At 41.9% G+C, this 23,469-nt stretch overlaps 2 protein-coding genes and 1 non-coding gene across 5 annotated transcripts; all 3 read left to right on the plus strand.

The window, feature by feature from the left end:
• Positions 1-508: 508 nt before the first annotated feature.
• On the plus strand, positions 509-7,107 carry hprt1 (hypoxanthine phosphoribosyltransferase 1). The gene is made up of 9 exons (XM_086222975.1): positions 509-926; positions 2,460-2,566; positions 4,706-4,889; positions 5,819-5,884; positions 6,184-6,201; positions 6,305-6,387; positions 6,564-6,610; positions 6,711-6,787; positions 6,905-7,107. The coding sequence occupies exons 1-9, from the start codon at positions 900-902 to the stop codon at positions 6,950-6,952; spliced, it is 657 nt and encodes a 218-aa protein (XP_086079101.1). The 5' UTR covers positions 509-899; the 3' UTR covers positions 6,953-7,107.
• Positions 7,108-8,520: 1,413 nt separating this feature from the next.
• Positions 8,521-23,447, plus strand: pabir2 (PABIR family member 2). 3 transcript variants are annotated; one of them, XM_086222974.1, is made up of 10 exons: positions 8,529-9,584; positions 9,739-9,817; positions 9,898-9,951; positions 10,617-10,660; positions 10,779-10,833; positions 14,042-14,143; positions 15,897-15,982; positions 20,385-20,449; positions 20,798-20,894; positions 21,835-21,945. In XM_086222974.1, coding segments are annotated over exons 1-10 (708 nt in total). In that variant the 5' UTR covers positions 8,529-9,459; the 3' UTR covers positions 21,836-21,945. The 3 variants fall into 3 exon arrangements, with proteins under 3 accessions (XP_086079098.1, XP_086079100.1, XP_086079099.1); XM_086222973.1 differs by having other exon boundaries at positions 8,533-9,584; positions 21,824-23,447; XM_086222972.1 differs by lacking the exons at positions 20,385-20,449; positions 20,798-20,894; positions 21,835-21,945 and adding an exon at positions 18,849-20,374 and having other exon boundaries at positions 8,521-9,584.
• LOC147250734 (small nucleolar RNA U109) lies at positions 10,933-11,079 on the plus strand. The gene has a single exon (XR_015119141.1). It is a non-coding gene; the product is annotated as a small nucleolar RNA U109 (small nucleolar RNA).
• Positions 23,448-23,469: the final 22 nt, after the last annotated feature.

The raw sequence follows: 23,469 nt of genomic DNA on the forward strand, positions 1-23,469 counted from the left end.
CCTCTTAGAATTCTCAGAAGTGTGTCTACCTGATCATTTTGATCTTAGGCTGTCATTGGTTGGACTTTTTATCCAGTAATTTCCACTCATAATTATAACTGTCTCAATTTCAACATTTCAATCTCCTTTTTGATTTCATCTCCCAGATATCTCTTATACAAGTCTTTTTAAAAAAAAAAAACAAAACTTTTTCGTTACGGTAGAAAAAGTTTTAGAATCAGGCTTTTTTCTTCCATAGGTTTCCAGGCTAACCAGATTTGAGTTTCGTTTGAAATGTGAACGTTCAAAGATGAGGTAAATGTCATTACTTTTTAAGCGCCACGGCCATGGTACTAAAAATGCTGGCATTTCTATTGTATGGGGGAGGGGGGGGGGGGGGGTGAACTAAACGTTTTCCCGACCCGTGCATTCCCTGTTGAAGGCAAACTGCAACGGAGTGCTGCAGTCAGGACCGTGAGGTGCACGCGTCTCTTTGTGCTGGGGGGGTGCACGTAAACCAGGGGTTCACCCCCGCCGAGGTAGCAAGACACCTCGCGACTGGGTCTATCTTTTAAGACTCCTGTTGAAGTGTGTGCTCTAGTTTCAGGGTCAAAATACGTCCATGGACCGAAGATGCAGTTCGGGTAAGCTGCGGGTACGATCGGACTAAAACAATACCTGATTGGCCTGCTGTATTCCTGCGTCACATACGCACCAGCAGAGCCAATGTTACAGTAACACTGCAACCCGGAAAGACAGACCGGGGCCCTACATATCCACCGAGCCAAGCTAGCCCTCCTCATGTGTGTGCCGTTACGAAGGTAAAGAACCCCTGACACCGCCCCGGGAGCTCTTTTGGTCTCCGCTATCTGGAGATCAGCGCAGACCACATCAAGCGGAAGCCGGGGACAGTGACGGCCATGGCGACATCCAGCCAGTGTGTCGTGGTAAGTTCCCTCTGTGAGGTGGTCGTATAGGTTTTTGTCTCGACATGCTCTCTGCAGTAGACCCCAAATTACATCTACTTGGTCTTAGTGACACCTCCTAGTGCTATATTGCAGTATACCTTCTATGAAAGTGGCCTCCAGCTAGGGAGACACTTGCACACGTTCACCACGCGCTGCGTACGTTACGTAGAGGGTCATATTTAGACAAGTACGGTTCACCCTCGGGTTTGTATTTCCGAAAGCAGGTAACAAGTCATACGATGAGTGTAATTACATAAATACGAATTACACAATATCAAGAATAGCTACAAACGGCGTGTTTACATGAGCGCGCGAATTTAGCTTGAGTCGCGACAGTGTAATGCACGTGGTTGTGCGCCACTTCTACCGAACGACTGACATTGCATTCGCATTTCTTTACACTCAATCAAATATGTGTTGCACATTACGAATGAATGAATCAAAATGGGTGGAGAAAAAAAGGGAAACTCGCGTCTGGCTGTGTGCAGCCTTTGAAAAGCCTCAATAGTGATCATCTGTGGTAACCCCCCTACAACAAAATGTTGCAGATTTTTGCTTTGGGTTACTCTGCAGAATCATAGATAATAACACAGCCTCCTTCTTAGTGGGATCTGTGTTGCAATCCAGGGCAGAGATAAGCAGACGAACCCTATGTTGGCCTCCAAATAGGAATGATTTACAGAATATCAAGTGTTCTTTGTTGTGCACACTTAGGATATTTCTTATTGTGATTATTTGGTCGACTGACACACATTATCAGGCTAAGTGCACAATTTAATACAGTAAAAATGTTTGCGCATCACATCAGAGCTTTGCATTGTTGCCGTACTCAGATCTTTGCAGGCACTGGCTTGAAGGTCTCCCTCTGGTTTACTCTCGTCCTCTGGCTTATTTACCTTGTTTTACTCTTCAATTTTGTGCCTCTAATGACAGTCAAAATACCTTGAAGCAATTTTTGAAATACTTCAGATCATGGGACTGGGATGATACCCGTGTGGTATCAGCCACATTATGAATTGAAGGAGTGTAGCCTAAACTTGTTTTTCATTCCTGTGATCATTAGAAAAATTATTTGTTAATTATTATTTTAGCCACATGATTTTAGAACGGGGTCTTGGTTTTGGGAATATTCAAAAAAATTGGCTTGTAATGTAACAATTTAAGAGTGCATATGTTCACTTACGCCATTAACATGAGAAATGCAGGTACATTTGTTTACTGTCGGGAAGAATACCCATGTTGAGCTGTCAGGATCCTCATGGATAGAAGGTCTTGTAGTCAGGGGCAAGGTTATTTGAACTGTAACCAAAGTGCACACACACATTTCAACTTAAAAAATCTCAAGTGTCAGTGTTGCTTGCTGTAAGAAATGGGAAAGACGGGAGTTCATGAGCGCGTAGACCACTGCCGACCTTATTCCTCCCCCCTGCACTGGCCAATAATAGATGAACGCTTCATGTTAGGTAACACCCCTGAGATTGTTTTAACCTGTTGTGCCATGCTGTGTTTTAGATCAGTGATGAGGAGCAGGGGTATGACCTGGACCTTTTCTGCATACCAAAGCACTATGCTGCTGATCTGGAGAGGGTCTACATCCCACATGGACTCATCTTAGACAGGTGAATGGTCACATTTTTAGTTGGAGGCTGAATATGTGACAAGACTGTTAAGGTCTGGGTTGGCCACATTTTTTCTCTTGGAAGGCCAAAACTAAAACCTGTAGTGTTTGTCATGGGTCAAAAGCAATGAGAAAACTCAAAACGGTACTAAGACTCATTCATGTTACTTTTAATGAAGTATTTTTCAAATTTTTACATAGATTTGATTTATTACATATCAATCTTTTTAACTTTTTACAACACAACTATAATGTAGTAGAAGAAATGAGTGTTCAGCCACCTCGGGCATGATGATATGCAATATCAGACATACTCTGATTATAATAAAGGATCCAAGCGAGAAAACTATTCAAAACATATTAACAGCTATGTGTATTGTATATATATTTTCTTTTTTACTTCTGAAATTTTGTATTATTCAGAGTGCAGAAGGGTGGTGCAGTGGTTAGCACTGTTGCCTCACAGCAAAAAAGTTCGCCATCAGGGCGCATTCAAGCTCCCAGCAGACGCGGGTCTGACCTCCCGCTGTGGGGGCTGCGTGCCTGTGTTTCTCTCTCTCGTACGCCATCGTGCTGACAACGTCATCATAACACGTAAAAGTTCACCGTGTCTCAAAATGCCGGTGATGTTCCCATAAATCGTCGTGTGTCGTACGGTTCTAGAGATTTGCCGCCTGATCTCCTCTTCACCGCGGATGGCGAGCAGCTCGCGGACTTCACGATCTTGCCAGTGCGCTGCCAAGATCGATAAAAAAAGATGTGAAGATCACGATGCAAGTTGTTTATAATCACAGTCACACTTGCACAGTTCACGTTAGTGCTGGTGGGAGATCCCAAGCATAGATTAGTTCACTTAAGATCACACACACGTAAATTGTTTGAAAAAAAAGGAGTGAAACAGAGTCTCGGGGACATCAACAGGACAATTGATCTTATGGCAGAGGCCAAAACTTTATTGAGAGATGAGTGAGCCGCTCTCGCAGGGCACTCTTTCACACTGCAGCCGAGCCGAGCCGCTGAACACCCGGGTCGCTTGGTGAGTCGGTCGACACGGGTCGAAATGCCGAGTCGACCCTTTCAGAGTGCCCAAACACCCGTGTTCACCCGCGTTTTTGGTGCAGTGTGAAAGGGGCTTTAGAGAGACTAACTTGCCTGTAGGTGTGAGTTGTTGTCTGTCTCTATGTGGCCCTGTGATAGACTGGTGGTCTGTTCAGGGTGAACCCCGCCTCTTGCCAAACGACTACTGAAATAGGCTCCAGCCCCCCGAGACCCTGAGACAGGATAAATGGTTGACAGTGGATGGATGTAATATTAAACCTGTTTTTATTTTATACTTGGTGGGCCAAACTTGCCCTGCAGGCCATGATTTGGGTTTAAGTCAGGTAAGTCATAGTTAACAAACCTAAGTTTCACATCTGTTCAACTAATCTTAAAGGAGAGGTTCACATTTTGAAGTCCATCCATCCATTTTCTGCTTATCCTGTTAAGGGTTTTGGGGGGGGGGGGGGGGGGGGGCTGGAGCCTATCACACCTACCTTTAGGCTGGAAGCGGGGTACACCCTAGATGGTTGCCAGCACATAGAGACAGACAACCACTCACACTCACAGTCACACCTACAGTCAATTTAGAGTATCAATCAGTCTCGTCCCCTCTTGATGTCTTTGGACTGTGGGAGGAAGCTGGAGTACCAGAGAGAACCCACGCAGGAACAGGGAGAACATGGAGACTCACACAGAAAGATCCTGTGATGGAGCTGGGACTCGAACCTGGAACCTTCCTGCAGTGAGGCAACAGTGCTGACCACTGCACCACCGTGCCACCCCATTTTGAAGTCTGTTTTATTTTAATCACATTTTTTATTGTAATTATTATTACTATTTTATTTATATGTAACACTTACTTATCAATTGTGTCTGTGGGATATTATTTTGATTGTCTCATGAATACTTCCGTTTTCAAATTTAAAATTCATGAAAGTAACACTTAGAGTCTTATGAGATTCGTCCTGGTTTGGACAGGGAGAGTGCTTTAGAAATGGCAGAATGCCTGCTGACACTATCAGAGGAAATGTAAACTATTGCTGACTGAGGCAGAAAACTTTGCTGACCCTTCCCTCTCTCTCTCCCCACGTGATTCCAGAACAGAGAGGCTGGCCAGAGAGATTATGAAGGAAATGGGGGGGCACCATATTGTTGCCCTCTGTGTGCTCAAAGGGGGCTACAAGTTCTTTGCAGATTTGCTGGACTACATCAAGGCTCTGAACAGGAACAGTGACCGCTCCATCCCGATGACAGTTGACTTCATTCGTCTCAAGAGCTACTGTGTAATTAATCACACGTTTCAATTAGTAGTCCGTTGTTTCGGGATTTTCAGTGGCTGACATGACTTTGACAAAATATAAATTAAAACAAATGCAACACAAAATTGCTGCGCTCAAAAGAACAGCTACTGTCTTCATTGATTCTGCCTCTATGCACTCTTTCTGAAGTGCACATATTTCAGATTGAACATGTATTCACAACATAAACGTCCACAAGAAACTAAACTTCAAGAAAAGTTGCTTGATAGCATTCATCAGCTGGGAGCAGCTTCTTCCTTAAAGCAAACAAACATTCAGGAATCGAAAAATAAACAAAGACAGGGACAATCACTGATGGTGGATAAACCATTAATTTTATTCTTGAACAACAAAAATATTGCAATTCTTCCTAATTTTTGCTATTAAAAAAAAAAGTACTGCTCTTACATGAAATTAAAACAGTTTTTGTGAATTCGTTTAGTGAACATTAAGTGTGAATGTGAGGGCAAGAAAACACTGCTGAGACATGACCGATGAACGTGACAGTGGCAACTGAGATCTTCGGGTAACGAGCACAGAAACAATCAGGATTTTACATTCTGAATGTGAACCTCAACTAATTGATGCGCTTCAATGTTAGCTTTGATCGGGACCAAATTTAAGAGAAGCCAAAAGGCACATTTTGCTTTTTAATATTCCTATAACTCACGTAACTTAGCTAGTTTTCTTAGAAATTTGCAGTAAATTCTTGACCGATTTGATTCTCCTCTTTGTTATCAAACCATCCCCTTTATGACATCAGTTTATTTACTTTGGGCTTAAAAGCTTTTTTTGTACAAAGATATTCTGCTTAATGTCTTGTATCAAAAGTATATTGCGTAATTTCCATTATTCATTTAAAAGTGTGAAACCCTCTCCAGTATATAACATCCCCTTCATTGTTGTGCTCACAGAATGACCAGTCAACAGGAGAAATCAAAGTTATTGGAGGGGATGACTTGTCGACATTGACAGGCAAGGTAAGAGCAGAAGTGGGTGTTACAGGTAACCTGAGTGTTACTGTCAGTAGTCAAACTCCTCACCACTGATGCCATGACTTGGCTGTGTGACGAGCAGGGTCCTTTTGTCTCATCTCAGTGATTCTGACTGTCAGTCCTTAGACCCTAGACGTCAAAGTTAACACTGCACTTCTTCAAGTTTGATGTTGTCTGGACAAGTCGTTGATATAGTTGAGTCATGCATGCAGAGAGACAAACAATACAGATTCATCGCAGTTCTAGCTGTTTTGTAATCAAATAATTGTTTTCTTTTTAAACAGAATGTCTTGATTGTGGAGGTATGTAGGAACTTTTTTCTTCTACTTTTTTTTTTCCTGTCGTCATTGCCAATGTCTTAGTTAAGTATCCAAACTATGAGTTTCTCTCACACTGTGTTACCAGGATATTATCGACACAGGGAAGACAATGAAGACATTATTGCAGCTCCTCAAACAGTATAATCCCAAAATGGTTAAAGTAGCAAGGTAACTGACCCCTGTCACTGCTGTCTTCCAAGTACAAACTGCTGATATTCCTTGTTGAAGAATAACCCTGAACTTGTGTGACCTGAATAAAAAAAATGTGTTGGGCGTGGTTCAAAAGCTTTCTCAGACGAGTAATTTGTCACACATTGCATTTGTTGTCCACCTCTGTTTCTCAGTTTGTTGGTGAAGCGGACACCAAGAAGTGTTGGATACCGGCCGGACTGTGAGTTGAAGACAGTTTTTTGATCAGTGGATTATCCTGTATGCTGTTAACGTTGCGTCCCTTAATGTTATGTTGTCATCTATTCTCTTCTTTATTTCAGTTGTAGGATTTGAGGTTCCTGACAAATTTGTGGTGGGATACGCACTAGACTACAACGAGTACTTTAGAGACCTAAATGTAAGCATTGTAGAGGGATAATTAATCATTTTCACAGGTAGAACCTGTGAATCAGACCTCATGACTAATGAACATTTGTACGTAGCTGCAATACTCATCAGTCCTTTTCTGTTCCAGCATATCTGCGTCATTAGTGAAACAGGGAAGGAGAAGTACAAGGCCTGAAGAGCACCTCACTGGAATGTTGCATGTATGACTACAGCTCTCCTTTTAGGCTTTTTTATATTCTATGTCATCCTATATCTGTCATGTACAGTCTACAGCCTGCTCAGGGTCCCCTGAGGATACACTGCTTTAGCGATAATTGTGATGGTTTTGTTGCGGTTGTGTGTCCTGTCGCTGGCACAAGTGGCAGCGACAGGACACAGAATTTGATACAACAGCATCTAAGTTCTAGAGCCTGAAGCCATGTTGTTGGAACAATGTGTGCACAATCATGATCAAAGTCTCATCTCTGTGCACATTTTCAAAATTTTGACCATATTAACTTTAAAACTTGTTTGATCGCTTTCAGGTGATATACAGTTTTTTGGATGAGGGTGTAGTGATCAACACTTGATGATGGTGTGCAGCTTCATAGCCTCAGATAGAATATGCCAACAGAAGAGCGTTAAGGGGTCAAAAGTCATCAAATGTTTGTCAGATGGATGCCACACCTGAGAAAACTACATTATTAAGGAACTAAACTAAATGGAACATTTGGCCAACAGTTTTTGGGAAGGTGCTAATATGTTACAAAACACCTGAGAATATAAAAGTAAAATAAATCCAAGGCAAGTAATAACTGTGCATGCAGTGCATAATGCTTTCTTGGTCTGATGAATCATTTTCACTCCCTAGAGTACTATTTATGACAATACCGTACACCTGAATCACAGTTACACAATTGTGCTCCTATGATATTTTAAACATTTCACAGCCTCCTATTTTATAGAACACTGTTTTTCCTCATTCTTCTTTGCCCCTGAGCCACCAAAAGCTGTTCTATAGGCACACTTTATGAGAATATAACATTTCCTATAAGTCTTTATGTATATTTTGGGACATAACTTTTTTTGTTTCTGTTTTGTTTCATTCATCTTTCAGAAGATAAACTGTATAACATGTTGGTGGCTGTCCCTATGAAGATGAAATAACATGTTTATGAGTGAATGATGGTTATTTTTTCAGCTCATGGCTTTCAGTTTGATGATCCCTGTTAAAGCTGAAGATCATGCACAAGTTCTGTAAAGTCAAGCTGAGTTTAAAAAAAAATAATCAACATATTTGAAACAATTCATGTGTAGGAAGACTTATATAAAAAAATTCAGCTTTTTTTTTTTTACACCATTAAATGCTTATGGAATTGTACCATTGTTATGATCAATTATCAGTTGAATTTTGCAATATAAAAATGTTTTCACCTCTCTGTCGACTCCTGGCTTTTACTACAAGCTTTGTGTCCTATATCCTGTCCATTCCTGTGCTTGGATTGGGATTGGTGAACATGTGCGATCAAAACGTAAGAAAACTATCAGATTTCTATGGCTGGCAGCGGCTGTGTAACGAAGAATTGACATTGGAGGAAAGCTGAGGCAATACTACCCTCATGATCATGGGATGACTTGCCTCGGTATGTTTGTGTTGGGTAAAGTAATTCTATGTGCGTTTGTTTCGATATAAAAATATAAACTTGAGAAGTACCGCCACTTGAAGCATCTCAAGCAGAAGAGCCAGGTTAGTTCGATGTTCTGAAGCACGCTGGGAAATGAAGCGGTTTGATAGGGCAGGTTTGTTGGTCTTAAAGGGGCGTGATGTTAGCTTGTAGCAGCTTAGCTTCTGCTTGGTGTGAACATCTGGAGAGTCAGTTTATTTTTTTGGCGTCGACTAACAGACACGGGAAAAGGAGACCATAAAGCGTATAGTATTTACATGATAAGTAGTGGACTGTGATTTGCACATGTGCGTTCTCGTCACCATCGGTATGGCGGACGGGAAGGTTTCACTTAGCCAGTGACCGGCCTCTTTGGTCATACAATTGTAGCTGTTGGTATTCATGCTAGCATAGCTAGCCTCCCCGGCTTGTCTGCTGAGCTGCTGGCGGTCACTAAGAAGCCTAACACACTAGCGTACCTTAGCTAGCTAAGCTGTATTCGCCCGCGGTATGAGAACCAGTCAACAATAATGATCATTTAACTCGAGGCGGAGTTTTATTAAGTCAAAGCTACATATTGGCATTTTGCTGACGTTCGTTAAACTCACGAACATGCAGCGGTAAAGCATTTTATTTATCACCCATTGCTGACTTGAAGCAGCAGACTGTCGGCTCAGTAGCGAGCAGTTAGTGAGCATTGTGCAGCGTGTAGCTTCGGCATGCTAACTATCCATCAGAAAGTTGGTGAGTGCATCTAACGTTAGCACAGGTCGTCTTTAAGTGTAATGTGACGAACTTTATTGACAAAGCCGTCTTTATCAACGGTTTATTCATCGTTAGAGTTGCGCAGAAGAGAGGGCCTTGCAAATTGCAGGGAGTCAACTACATTGAAATAGCCGTTTTATGTAGCTGGTTTGAAGGTTCCTGCTCAAACATGTAAAGTTATAAAATTTGGGAGAGCAGCAATGTAACAGCTCTGGGTTTACCGTGTTAGTTTCATTAAGTGCTCACAGTCTAGCAGCTGGTAGCTTGCAGCAAAATGAACAATTCAGGAGTCATGCCACAAGAAAAGATGGAGCTCGACCTGGACATACCATCTTCCTTACCTCAGACTGATGGACACTTGAGGAGATCCAACAGTGCACCCATGATAAATGGCTTAAGGTTCTACAATAATACACAGTCACAATGTCTTTTTGTAAAGTGTTTCATTGTATATTTTCCTCTTTTTTTGCTTTAAACACCACATTGCAATAGTCTCCTGTGTGGAATCTCCCAGTTAACACACATGATTTGCTTTGTGAATTTGCCATCTCAGTGATCACTCACAAGTGTTCCAGAGAGAAGTCCTGCGCAGCCGAAGAAATAGCACTACAGTTGTCAACAGGCCCAGCATGGTACAGCACAGAAGTGAAACCTGTCCTCCAAAGTGTTTGTCTTAGGGTTGGCCTTTGCTGAGTGTCCTCTGCATTTACAGGTCCCTTCATCGCCCATCCGTGTCCCCAGCACCAGGCTTCATCAGATAAAACAAGTAAGAACAAGCAACACCAGTGCTTTTTCAGTGTTTGGTAATATTCCAAGTGGATATTTGAGCATGACATTCAGTCGTCTCCCTCTGAAGCCATATGGATGGATGGAGTCTTCTACTGAGCTAGCTTCACACATTTTGGTGTTCACATGGCTATTTGTCTTATGGAGATGATCAACCGGTAGTATTAGACTCCAACAGAAATGTCATTTCCACACATGAAATGTGAAACAAGTAAGTTTTGAGCAACTATGAGCTGCTGTAATAGAGGTGGGATAATGTATATATCAGATGAATTATAGTTCTTGAAGAATACATACAAGAAAGGCAAGAATGCACAATATTGGATTTTTTCTGACATGCAGTTCTTAGAACTGCATTGGTCGACAGCACATGCCTCAAGATGCCGAATTCTCTAGTCATCATAATGTTTACTTTATGTACCTACTAAAAACCAGATGCAAACATCCTGAATTTCAAAAAGGCTTTTTTTGTGTCCACGGTTTCCTCATCAAAAAAGAAAACAATTACCAAAGAAGAATTTGGCTAAGCTTGAAATATTCTGATATATTAAAAACATGACCAATATCTGTTGAAAGCATGACCAAGAAAAAGATGAGATGACTTGGGTAAGACTTGTAACCATGAACCCTCGTTTGCTTTGACAGGAGGAAGGTGTAGATGTAATGAACAGAGAAACTGCTCATGAACGGTAAGTTTTGTATTAATGAAAGCACTGGATGGATGAATGTCACAACTTTTTTCTATAGTAGGATGATAATTCTGGTGGCTGATAACTTATTTCTTGTTGTCTGCTCTTGTCCTCACAGGGAAGTCCAAGCAGCTATGCAAATGAGTCAGTCATGGGAAGAAAGTCTCAGTCTGGTAAAGAGAGACTCTTTGTTACAACTCGTCACTTTCCCAAAGTGTTGTTCTTTTGCTCCATTCCCTGGAAATGTATCGTTAAGGTACTGTACTGCCTTATTGCATGTTTTGGCCGTTGGCCATTGTCGCTCTATTTATATAGAGTGGACAGGTTAAAACATGCTAGAGTAGTTACCATTTGGGAGTTAACAGGGCCACCAGTCTCTCAAGGTCAGGCTGAGTTGGTAGTATAATACTCCGACATTCATGACTTTGATGACTTTTACGACCTCATTGAATATTATGAGGAGTGTTGCAGAGGTTTTCGGCCTCACCCAGAAACAACTTCATATCCCTAAGACCTTTTCTGTCTCATGGAGACCAACGTTTTGGAAGATGAACTGAGTAGGGCTGTAATCAACCAAAGAAATTCTTGGTCGACTGAAGCCCTCAAATTTCGACTAAAAATCCACTAATTTTATGTATGAAAACTCTTCTGTGTCAACTATCAGCACAAAACCTGCTGAGGAATATTGAGACAATTGTTTCTGTCAGGTTATAATAACTGACCGACGCCATCATTGGTCCTGACAGAGCCAGACTGAACAGAGGAGCTCAGCATCGCGGCTGAGACACAAATAGACTTTTAACTTAAAACTTGACTCTCAAACACAAAAGGCAAGTCCACGGTAAGAATTTTTACAATTAAAACAAAAACAATTATTCGACTAAAACATTGAAGTGTCAATTCTGATATGTTCATATACTCAAAACTGACGGGGCAACCTAAGGTGGACACGTTAGCTCACCGTTTCTAGGTGATACGTCGTGTTTGTAGTGGAGCTGTGACATGAAAACTGTTGTTGGCAAACTTTGCATTCGACTTTTTTTCCATGATCTGTTTTCATGAAATGCTGCCCCGCTGCAGACGTCTTTGACATGGTGGACGAGGACTGACTTGAAATGAAACTGTCAAAACTAAACAGACATTCATCAAACCACCAGACATGGGCCTTCTAGTACTCTTCAGTCTGTCTGTCTCTAGCGGGTCGGGCGAGTCCAAAATAGCAAAAACAAGGGGGGTGTTCAACAATAGATTGTTATCTGTGAAACAGGGGTGCTTTGAAAACACCCCCATTAGCACTTGGTACTTTCCTCCTGATGAAATTAACGTGGCAAAAAAAAAATCGACCAATCAGAATTTTGGTCGATCCAGAAAGTATTGACTAATAAGTCAACCAGTGGACTGGGAGATTACAGCCCTACAACTTGAGTATATCTCATTATTCTGTCAGGGGTAGGCTAAGAAGTTTTGCCACTTGATTCAAAGTGTGGCCATCTCACGTGGTTAACTAGGACAGCAGTCATTTTCTGTGCTGCTACTAGCCCACATGAAACCAGCACATCACTCCTTCACTATACTGTAGGAAGGGACACTGTCTCCCGATGTTGTGGATGTCTCTTCATGAATTTACCTGGCTGACATGTTTTTGATATGCAGATACTTGATAGCTGCTCACAGCTCAGTTTTCTTCATTTTCCGAAACTCAGGAGGATACTTTGAATCAGGTGGCAAAACTCTTAGCATCAAGGTGGACTAAGTCCTGTTGCTTGGTTTCAGCACAATTTCATTTTTGGCTCAAATCGGAGGCGTCTCCCCTTGATCCGCTAGCTACCTGCTCCCTGAATACACTATGAAAAAGTCCTCTGGAGACAACACAGGGCTCACAAATGGCAAACAAACACTGTGCACAGGATGTGCACAGAAACATAACACACCACGTTCTAGCCAGTCACCGACAAGATGGTTGGGGATGGGTGTTCGTGCGCATGCATACGTTGGGGAATAAGCAGAGTTCCAAAAACCTGCGTTGACCCACGTTTTTCACAGTGAAAAGGGTGTATGACACTCCTAAGCCATTTTTCAATGTAGTAGTTTTTTATTCCTAGCTGTCTCTGTAGGTCCTAGCTAGCACTTGCATCAGTTCCAGGAAGGACGAATTCTACACAAAGTGTCTTTTTTGCATAAGCTCACAAAATAATTTTCAATACATCAACGGTAACTCATAACCCAATATCGTAAAGATATTGTATAAAGACTTAATATAAATTTACTCACGAACATTTGGAGTTTGCTCACTGATCTTAGCAATGTTAGCACAGCATCGATCCACTTTCTTTGTCGATGCGCATTCATGGCATTTACAGAAATATGGGGGGAGGGGCAAGCTTGATCTATTTTTGTTTGGTATTTACAATAAACATCAACAGACGTGACGTCAGGCAAGAACACTGTGCACTTTTAACTAAGGCAGAATAATGCAATGTCCTCGGTTGATTATCATCCAAAAGGCTGGTCTACATGAGATATAAATATTATATGAAATTGCTTTCTTGGTGAAGCCAGAAACTTCTGCGACTCCCTTCATAGCACGGAGAAAGTGACAACATACTTTGTATTAAATGCATCTTGTATCAAGTTTATATCGGAATGTGATTGAACCTGATGACAGTTACACATTTTAAAGTGGCATGTCACCCAAAAAGTTTCTCTTGCCTTTCAAGTGCTCTTAAACAGGTGTCTGGAGCTCACCATGGCATTTTTTCACTGCTGTGTCACCAGCATACTGAAAGCTTTAAGCTAATGGTGCCCTATGCCCACCAAATGCTAACAGCAAAACTGTCCAAAACAATCAGTGTACTACCTTTCAAGCTTATCGCCATTTCTTCCTTATCCAGTCATATGCTCAGTAATCTTTTAACGCTTTGATTTGTGCTGAAACCTAATTGACGGTAACACTTCCAGTTCATTACCATCATGTATGAGCACGGATGAGTGCAAGTGAGTTGGTTCAAAAGAATGAGCCTGCTCGTCAAGCTCTGCACAACCATGAATGACCATCGAATGGGAAGTGTTGTAGTTAATTTGTTTTATGATCAAATCAATGTGGCAGTGGTTTTCTGAATATACAGCAAGATAAAGAAGACATGGATTATAAGGGATAATGTGCTTGAGAGTTGGTGAACTAACTGTTTTGGTGTAGTTGGTGACCACAGCCTCAAGACTCTATTAGAGTTTTCTTCACTCTTTGCACAGTATGCAGATCAAAGACACCAGGCTAAACACTATCTAATTTTAATTTGATTGCACAAAAATGAGTTTTAATGCCAAGTGTAAATGGGAACGTGAAAGGAAAGATGTGAAATGCTTTGGTAATGTGTTTTTTAGAGTGATAATGACTTGGAGAAATCTGCATCGTCATCTCCAAAGCGCATTGACTTTGTGCCTGTGTCCCCCGCACCATCCCCGACCAGAGGAATAGGAAAAAAGGTATATCTAACCTCAGTTTATTTGCGTACACTTAAGCTGATCAGACTGAACCAGTTGAAGGTGAACAGGGAAACCATCTTTATGGTTTGCAGTAAGCTTAATTTACTCATTCACTTGGAATCAGATTATTGAAAGGGAAAGCCGTGTGGAAGCCTGCATGATGCAATACATTAGCCATTGAAAAAACAAATTCCAGGGATCTCTTGCTGTATTTAAAGCTGATTCACAGGTTTGCTAGAGCTCCATTAATATCTGTCCCTTATCATATTCTTCTTGCTAAGTCAGTGTGAATAGAAATGATAGCTGACATCAGTTTTTTCAGTGAGATGTTTGATGCAGATATTTGGAAAAGAAAATGGAAAAAAGAAGAGGAGGTTACAGTTTACACAGTGAATGACAAGTGAATTGTCTGCCAACATCTATAGCAGTGCAGCTCAGCTACACACTCCCCTGCAGGTTAGAGGCTTCCCTGCTTGCCTGATTATAATGAAAGGCTGTTTTTCAGCTACTGCAGGGTCAACATATCCTACAGCCCCGATCTCAGTTAAGCGTCATGTAAAGGGGGGGGGGGGGGTGTTGGAACAATATGACCATTTGCAAACATGGGGAAGCATACTCCCCTCATGTCAAAAAAGTCATATTCTGTAACAAATTTAAACAGTACAAATTGATAATACAGCAGGCTGTATGCAACACTAACTGAAGCCAAAGGCAGGAAGGAAAGTTGGGAAATAATTACAGTGTGTGCAATTGAATGGTGAACCAATCTGACTATAATCACAGCTGTGTTCTAATGAATCAATGGTTCAAAAGCGAAGAGGAGGAGGAGGAGAAACTCCAACATTTTTTATATATTTGCTTACTGGGGAAAGCCAAACACTTCACTATTTCCAAAAAAACCCTTTCTATTCACAAGCCATACAGTTCCAAAAGATCCATGGGCTCTTTCAGGATTGGCGATGGTCACTGAGTAGCAGGGATGTGCAATGTTGACAAAATCTTATTTCCATGAATAGGTCACTTCATATCTTCATAACATATATCCTAGTATGAAGTGTTTTCTGTTAATCCCATGGGAAAAAGGCGGACTAGTTAACCATGTTTCATGACTATATGTTATTGTGTTTCTAGACTTTGCCATGCACATGTTTAATGATTGATGAGGCTGAATGTATTTCAGAAAGTTAGACGAGAGGTTTACACCTATTGGGTAGGAAGCATTAAGCTGGCACATTCACATATTAAACCTCGAGTATGCAAGAGGCCACATGCCACAAAGTTGTAATTGCCATAAAAACCCAGATTAGAGATGAATATTCTGAATATGCAGTATACATGTCAGAAAAAGCTCATAAGCCCTTGAATTTCTCACATGCCATTATCAGGGACATACTAAATTCAGAAAAGGCCAAATTGCAAAAATCCAACTCCAGTATGCTTTTAACATGATTCTAAATAATGGTGGAATATTGGTGTTTATGTACACATAGCCACTGGAAATGTACCATCATGTGTGCTGCTTTGCTATTCAGGCCCAAGGTGTGTTTGAGCAGGGAAAGTGTTATAATAATAATCAGGCAGGGCCCATGGTCAAGGGTTTAGAAACACTGCCCCATGATATATTATTAGACTGTTGAAAGAATGAGAATCTTTGTCATTGAATAATGGATAATACATTTTTTGAAAGAAAGAGTGCATTAGCTTCATTAATGTTTTGTATCTGTGTATTTATTATTTCCTTTCCTGCAAGCAGCAGTGTTTCTCTCCTTCACTACAAATCCTTGTGAGCAGCAATGGGCTAACCCCAAGTCCTATACCAAGTCCCACACGACGGTTCAGGTGAGCTACAGCGCTGCGTGATGACTTGTGTCCTTTCTAGGTGTACAGTAGAGCCTGCATACTGTGTTTTGAAAATGTAATGGTGTTGTTACCACTTAAATTTGCTGTCATACCTTCACCATAAGGTATGGTGTTCTGAAGAAAAGTAACATTGAACAATGGAACAGTCAGTCAGGTCAGTTTTATTTGTGTTGTGCCAAATCACTACAAAAGTTATCTCATGACACACAAGCTGAGTAGGTCTAGTACTGCACTTTTGCAATTAATTTACAACCAACGATTCTCCATTGGGAAGCACATCTTGTGATCCTGGCGACAAAAACCTTCCAGGCAGCAATGTTGAGCACACCAGCGCTCAATAGGAACGGCCATCATTTGTTTGATTAGGGAGAAAGAGAGGAGAGAAAAAGACAGATAAGGAAAGAGGCACAGGGACAAAGGAAGAGGGAAAGGGGGGTGACAGATGGGGAACGTGATCAAGAAGGAAGGAGAGAGACAGAGGGAGAAGGGACAGGGATACAAACAATATCAACAACATCAAGAATAGTAAAGAGCTCCTACGTATAATATCTACCAGCTACTTAAGCGGTCAACTTCAGTGTAATATGAGAATTAAAGTGCTAGCACTGATGCTAATACAAAAACCATGCTGATGTTAATGTTAGTGCATTACTGAGAATACGAATATGAATACTTATACTGATACTAAGAATGGCAGCCTTAAACTCTTCAGGTCTGCAGCCCCCTTCGGCAGCAGCGTCAATAAGGGGACTTGGAGGTGTCAAAGAACAAAGACTCCAGGGAAGAAGTCACGTTGGTGACGAACATGTATAGGGTATGAATGGAAGGACAGAGAGGAGGAGAAAGGTACTCAGTGCATCATGGGAGATCCCCTGGCTGTTAAAGCCTTTTAGCAGCAGAACTAAAAGCTAGCCTAAGCCAGCCCTATCTGTAAGCTTTATCAAAGAGGAAAATTCTGAAGTCTACTCTTAAACCAAATGAGGGTGTCTGGTTTCTGGAATGAAAACTGGGAGATGGTTCCACAGGAGCCTGATAACTGAAGGCTCTGTCTCCCGCTCTACTTTTGGAGACTCTAGTAACCGCAACTAAGCCTGCATTCTGGGCGTAAAGGATGAGCTCTGTCAGATATGAAGGTGCCTGATTGTGAAGGGCTTTGTATGTTACAAGAACCCTATGCTTCGACTGCACCACGGTTAAAATTGCAAAGCAAATATTAGTTGACAGATGCTAGTATGGAGGCTATCCAGTCACTGCGCTAACTGGGAACAAGGGTTAGCTAATTCTAGTAATAGTAGATGGGTGGCTATCGGGCCAAGGTGCTTAGTGTCACTGTCTGGCAACAGACTAATATTAAGCTACAGTTAGCTGTGTGTGGGCAGTAAAAGCAGCTTTAGAGATATGACTCATTATTTCTTCCAATGGAAGAAATGCTTATTCATGGAGGATGATGACTCTGCTGCCTTCTGGCTGCACCAGTGTTTACCTTTGTACACCATGCAGTAGAAATATCCAGCAGCATAATGAAAGACCTGTCCAATTCTGCTGGTCTGATTTTCTAAACTTGCTCAGTCACTGTTGATGATTGTCCCTTGGTGTTTGTGTTTCTATCATGTTAATGTAGCATTTGTGGTTGTGTTGTGTCTTTTACAGTTTTGGTAATAAAGAGTCTGCACATGGTGTTTTATTTTGAAAATTGAGCCGATATACTATGCCATCTGCGTGTTCTGCTTTGGGCAAATTGATGCCGCACCCGTCAAAAATTGACTCACTGCAGGTTTGTGATTGTGTGTGTGTATTGTGACGACACATGTCACCTGATTTTACAAAGAACATCATCATTAATTAAATGTTTAATTAAATTACATTTACACATAAGAACAGAAGTAGATATTGACATAATGTTTACAGATGTTCCATATTAATGTTCTGTTGTTTAAAAATCAGGTATGCACCAATTACTCGACCGGGAATTGGCCAGTTTCCAGCATGACCAGAAACCGGCCATGTGGTGGTCATGTCTTTTCACACGAATGGCGTTGTATGTCCAGTCAAGTTCCAAAATCAAACACCATGTGCAGGCTCCGGATCACAAAATCAGACCGAAAATGGACACAATATAAACATGTACTTGAAGAGAAACTGATAGAAACGCATAAATCAAGGGGCGACATCCAAATCAGCTGATTTTGAGTAAGGTAACAAAGCTCAGGGGGCAGCTGGAAATTGCAGCTCTGTGAACATGACACCAACATGATGGTTCAAAACATGTGAGGCCAAAACATTCCGTGAGGAGCCACAAGGAAAACATCCCAAATGACAAACCTAATCAGACACCTGAAACTCTTATCAGCCAGGTGAGCCTGGCCAGTTTGAGGACGCTATCAAATGGAAAGCCGTCAAGCCTGCAGTCTCTCCTTACCTTCAGTGGCTGCTGCATTCATCTGCTTTTATTTGATAAGTGGAAGACTTGTCAGACACAGCTGGATATACAACAAATTTTCAGTAGACGTCATTTTTCAGTCTTCCCCGTAGGAGAGTACTTTTATTTTTAATTTATTTTGAGAGTTGTTAAAATAAAAAAGGTTCTAGTAACCTTGTGCAATTTGGGGGAAACTGTAAGAGTTACTTTTTTTGTAATTTTGGAAATCAAATTTTCCATCGAAGAAAAGTTGAAATTTGTCTTTAAATTCTGAAAAGGATAGTTCTTAAGACAAATATCAGAATCAGCAAAAAACAAACAGCAGGTCCTACTAAAAAGGAAATCGTAAATTCAAATCAGTCAAGAAAAATGCAATCCATGCGTCTTCATTGACAATAAAATTCTTTTGTTCAATGGTGAAAGTAGGTCGTCGTCGTCCTCTGCTTATCCGGTTGATCCGGGGTGCGGGGGCAGCAGCCTCAGCAAGGAAGTCCAGACTGTCCTCTCCCCAGCCACATCCACCAGCTCTTCCAGGGGGAATCCCGAGGCATTCCCAGGCCAGCCGAGAGATATAATCCATCCAGCGTGTCCTGGGTCAGCCTCGAGGCCTCATCCCGGTTGGGCATGCCTGGAACACCTCCCAAAGGAGGCGTCCTGGAGGTATCCTCATCAGATGCTCAAACCACCTCAACTGAGTCCTCTTGAAAATGGAGGAGCAGCAGCTCTACTCTGAGCACCTCCCAAATGACTGAGCTTCTCACCCTGTCTCTAAGGGAGAGCCCAGCCACCCTGCGGAGGAAACTCATTTCAGCCGCTTGTATTCGCAATGTTGTTCTTTCGGTCATTACCCAAAGCTTGTTACCATGGGTGAGGTTTGGAACGTTGACGGGTAAATCGAGAGCTTCACCTTTGGCTAAGCTCCCTCTTCACCACAATGGACTGGTTTAGCACCTGCATCACTAAGCATTTGCTGCCCCAATCCACCTGCCAATCTCCCGCTCCATCCAACCCTCGCTTGTGAAGAAGACCCCGAGATACTTTAACTCCTCCACCAGAGGCAGGACCTCCCCCATGACCTGAAGTGGACAAACCACCCTTTTCCAGCTGAGGACCATGGCCTCAGACTTGGAGTTGCTGATTGTCATCCCAGCTGCTTCATATTCGGCTGTGAACTGTCCCAGCAAGAGCTGGAGGTCGTGGCCTGAAGGAGCTAAGAGGAACACATCATCCTCAAAAAGCAGAGACGACATCCACATGCCACAGAACCGGTGACAAAGGGCATCCTTGGTGAAATCCACCGGGAACAAGTCTGACTTACTGTCGGCAACATGGACCAGACTCTCGCTCCTCCGGTAGAAAGACTGACCTCTTTTTAAGGGGCCTCCCACCCAAACTCCCGGAATACTCCCCACAGGGTGCGCCTGGGAACACAGTCATAAGCCTTCTCCAGATCCACAAAACACATTTGGACTGGTTGGCAAACTCCCATGCCCCTTCCAGCACCCTAGTGAGGGTGAAGAGCTGATCCACGGTTCCACGGCCGGGATCAACCTCAATCTGAGGTTCGACTATCGCCATGACCCTCCTCTCCAGTACCCTGGCGTAGACCTTTCCAGGGAGGCTGAGGAGTGTGATCCCCCAATAGTTGGAACACACCCTCTCATCCTCTTTCTAAAAAATGGGAACTACCACCCTGGTTTGTCACTCCAAAGGCACTGCCCCCAATGTCCACACAATGTTGCAGAGACGTGTCAGCCAAGACAGCCCCACAACATCCAGAGCCTTGAGATACCCAGGGCGGATCTCATCCACTCCTGGAGCTCTGCCACCGCAGAGTTGCTTAACTGCCTTGGCGACTTCTGCCTTCTGTAGTTGAGCTATTGTAAATTACATGCTTCTAGCAAAGCGTCCAAGTTTTTTCAGAAATTTTGATAATGTGTATTTTTTTTCTATGCTCTTCAGCCGACGGAGTCAAAGCCCCATCAACTGCATCAGAGCCAGTAAACTCGGGCCAATAAAACGCAAAGGTGAGGTACTTAACATTCTGTGAAAAACTGCCACTTCCTTACTTACTTTGTGCTGGTAGAATTATAATCCCTGATTTACATAAACTCTACCAGAAAGGGTAGTTAATGTAAAGATGGAAGGTTCAGACTAAAGGTGGACATCTTTGTAGAAATATGAAATGGTTCTTCATGTTCCTCGGGTTTGTGTCCCCATGGTGGGCTAAATAAACTAGTCATGCTTGATTTGATGTCTGTTGTGAGTATATAAAACACTCCTGTTAGGATTGCTACAAGTACCAATTTCATCCATCAGTCGATTGATCTGTGCATCAGTGTGTTGACAGATTTGAAAATGTCTTTATTGTGCAGGAGACATGGAGACAGAGAGTCAGCCTAAGAGGCTCTTTCAGGGCACCACCACCATACTGTCCTCTGACGTGTCCAACCTGTCTGATCTCAGTTCCTGGTAAGATTGTCATAAGAACCAAGCAGCTCGATTATATCTTGAGAGGCATTTAAATTCAGTTACATCTGGGAATTCACACAATCAGGCATATTGTAGAAGAGAGTGAGCAATATGATTTTCCATCAAAATCACTTGTAATTTATCTGCATATTGGATATCTGTAAAACATATCTGAAACTTTTACAAATTGAGATATAACAGTATACAGCAATTACCACGAGTCCCTTACTCAAATAAGAATGCAGGACCTGTCCTTGTAAACAGTATCAGTTATACCTGTTAAGTCTCTGTCTAAAGGTCTGTGTGTCATCCTGACACGCCGCCCCCATCTCTGATGCACTCTTAAGATTGAAGAGTGCATCTGCTTACGTTGGATCATCTGGGATCCATGAGTAGCCCACAGTGATGCAGGACCTGCACAAGACTAACATACATGAGTCACGTGTTACTGAAATATTGGTATTTTGTGGGGGACTTTCTCATCACAAGTGACAGACAACACGTACAGAATTCAACACGGGTGTTTCCCAGGTTTGCCAGTCTTTGTGAACAGGCTTCAAAACACAAGAGACAATTCTGAAACCAGATTATACTCCAAATTATGCAGGAAATAAGGGAATAAATGACGGTGGTGTACAATTTGAGTATTCATGTCACTCTATGAAATGATAAGCCCTGTCAAGCCTTTCTGGCATTGAATGTGACAACAGGATTAGAGTTGTTTTTTAAAAATCGGGACAGATTTACCATTCATTCATCCCATTGTATAGTTGTGTGAAAATCCAGTCTAATATTACAGATGTATATCAAGGCTGATGGTTATCAAACACGATCTGACCTCTACGATTGAAAAAATGTCATCGTTAAAACATCTCCAAAAGTGGTCTCACAAAGTGGTACCTGCAGTCTCACTGAGCTTTTGCTGTCAGCCACTCTCCAGATTTACTGGACGGGAGCCTCAGCAGCATCAGCTCCTCCACAGACTCACCAGGCAAGATGGATGGAGTGTCACCCTCCTCGTCCAGCAACTCACCCTTCGCTTCCCTCCAGGATTTGTCTCCAAAGTGAATGTTAGAGTCTTCACACAGGGGACTGCTGCAGAGTTTATTCTTAGACCCTCCACTGAAGAGTAAAGTGGAATATTCCAGGTTTGCTTCATCAGCGTTTGTTGTGGCTTGTGTTTGGAGGGTCCAGATAAATTTGATACAAGGAAGCTTAAAGTTATGGGTAAGTTCAGGGTGAAGGGGTAAACCCTAGTGACACTGAGAGTGAAGAAATGCTGTGCACAGCTGCTAATAGACGATCCTTGGATGGTGCTCAGCTTCCTAGTGATAGTAGAGTGTGTGATAGTTGCCCTCAACAGAGAAGATACATCAAGCACTGGACAAAGAAAGACTAGTTGGATGTGTATATTTTCCCTGTTAAGTGCTGGAAATATTTTGTCCACATGCCCTTTGTGTGCACAGCGTCTGGAGAGTTTGTAAGAAAATATTTAACTTATTATTTCCCAGCTTTGTAATTATGTACATATGAACCTCATCCTCTTTAGTTTAAAGTTTGCAATAAGCTGTGAGATGGATTCAAGTGTAAGTGTTGAGCTACACACTGTTCCTTTGCTAAGGCACAAACTACTTCTGCGGTAGAACTCTGGAGATTTGCTTTCTGTCGTACCGTAAGAGAGGTTGCTTTCAGCAGATAGACTATTGCAAGTTTTGAACTGCTGCATTTTTGTCAAGATATCAACCATCTGCCCTAAGTGAGCAATGAATGCAGCTTGCAGTGGAGCGTGGACTCATAATTGGGCTTTCAACACTAAAAGCTCCTCTGGATCCTGTGTTTTGTCAGGATGTTGGTATAATATTGCTGCCATTTTTGTTTCCTGTGGCCAAATTTTCTTTATTTATAATAAAGAAAAAAAATATAAGAATAGAATGGTGATAGATTTCTATCTCCAGTAAACGTGAACCTTATTGACTGGGTGCCGGCAATAAGACAAAAAGGCACCGTCAATTTGTTAGTAGGGGCTGCTGCTGTTTCTGTTGTCTGTGGTTACACAGGATCCTCGGTCCTGTCACATGAAGCCTGTGTGTAACAGGAAGTCAAGCTTGTACCATGCATTGGCTTTTTTTTGTTTTGTTTTCTACTTATCAGGACCCCTTAATTGCTCTGTGGCCCTTTTACGTACAAGAAGGAAGTGATTGTAAATCATCTTATAGACTTGTGCGCTTTTTTTTTTTTAATTTAAAGAAGTGTGGTTGCAGTTATCACTGAGTGTCTCTTTTGTTTTATCCATCCAATTATGAAAATGGAAGTAGTCTGCTTACCCTGCTGTCAAGACACCCCCCCGAATATTTTTTTCTAAACAACTTCTCAAGTGTTTTGGGCATGACTAGAAATGTCTGTGGTCTGTCAACTGTTAACATATTTGCCTGTGTTTATGTGATTGCCACCATATCACATTTCAAGATGAAATAAATTATTTCTGTATGATGTGTGTGTTAATGTTCTGATAGAGGGTTTTCTTGACTTGAGCACACAAACAGGTACACCATTTTATTTTAGAGCTTTGTAAAGT

The sequence above is a fragment of the Aulostomus chinensis genome, chromosome 13 (assembly GCF_037954235.1).
Source record: "Aulostomus chinensis isolate RoL2024-O1b breed Wild chromosome 13, RoL_Achi_v1.0, whole genome shotgun sequence".
Classification (NCBI taxonomy): Eukaryota; Metazoa; Chordata; class Actinopteri; order Syngnathiformes; family Aulostomidae; genus Aulostomus; species Aulostomus chinensis.

Bases quoted from the DNA above. Each gene is read 5' to 3' on its own strand.
- hprt1 (XM_086222975.1), top strand. From the start codon at position 900: ATGGCGACATCCAGCCAGTGTGTCGTG. The intron at 6,611-6,710 runs GTGAGTTGAAGA...TCTTTATTTCAG, and splicing joins TGTTGGATACCGGCCGGACT to TTGTAGGATTTGAGGTTCCT. The intron at 6,788-6,904 runs GTAAGCATTGTA...TTTCTGTTCCAG, and splicing joins AGTACTTTAGAGACCTAAAT to CATATCTGCGTCATTAGTGA.
- pabir2 (XM_086222972.1), top strand. From the start codon at position 9,460: ATGAACAATTCAGGAGTCATGCCACAAGAAAAGATGGAGCTCGACCTG. The intron at 9,818-9,897 runs GTACAGCACAGA...CTGCATTTACAG, and splicing joins TTGTCAACAGGCCCAGCATG to GTCCCTTCATCGCCCATCCG. The intron at 9,952-10,616 runs GTAAGAACAAGC...TTGCTTTGACAG, and splicing joins GGCTTCATCAGATAAAACAA to GAGGAAGGTGTAGATGTAAT.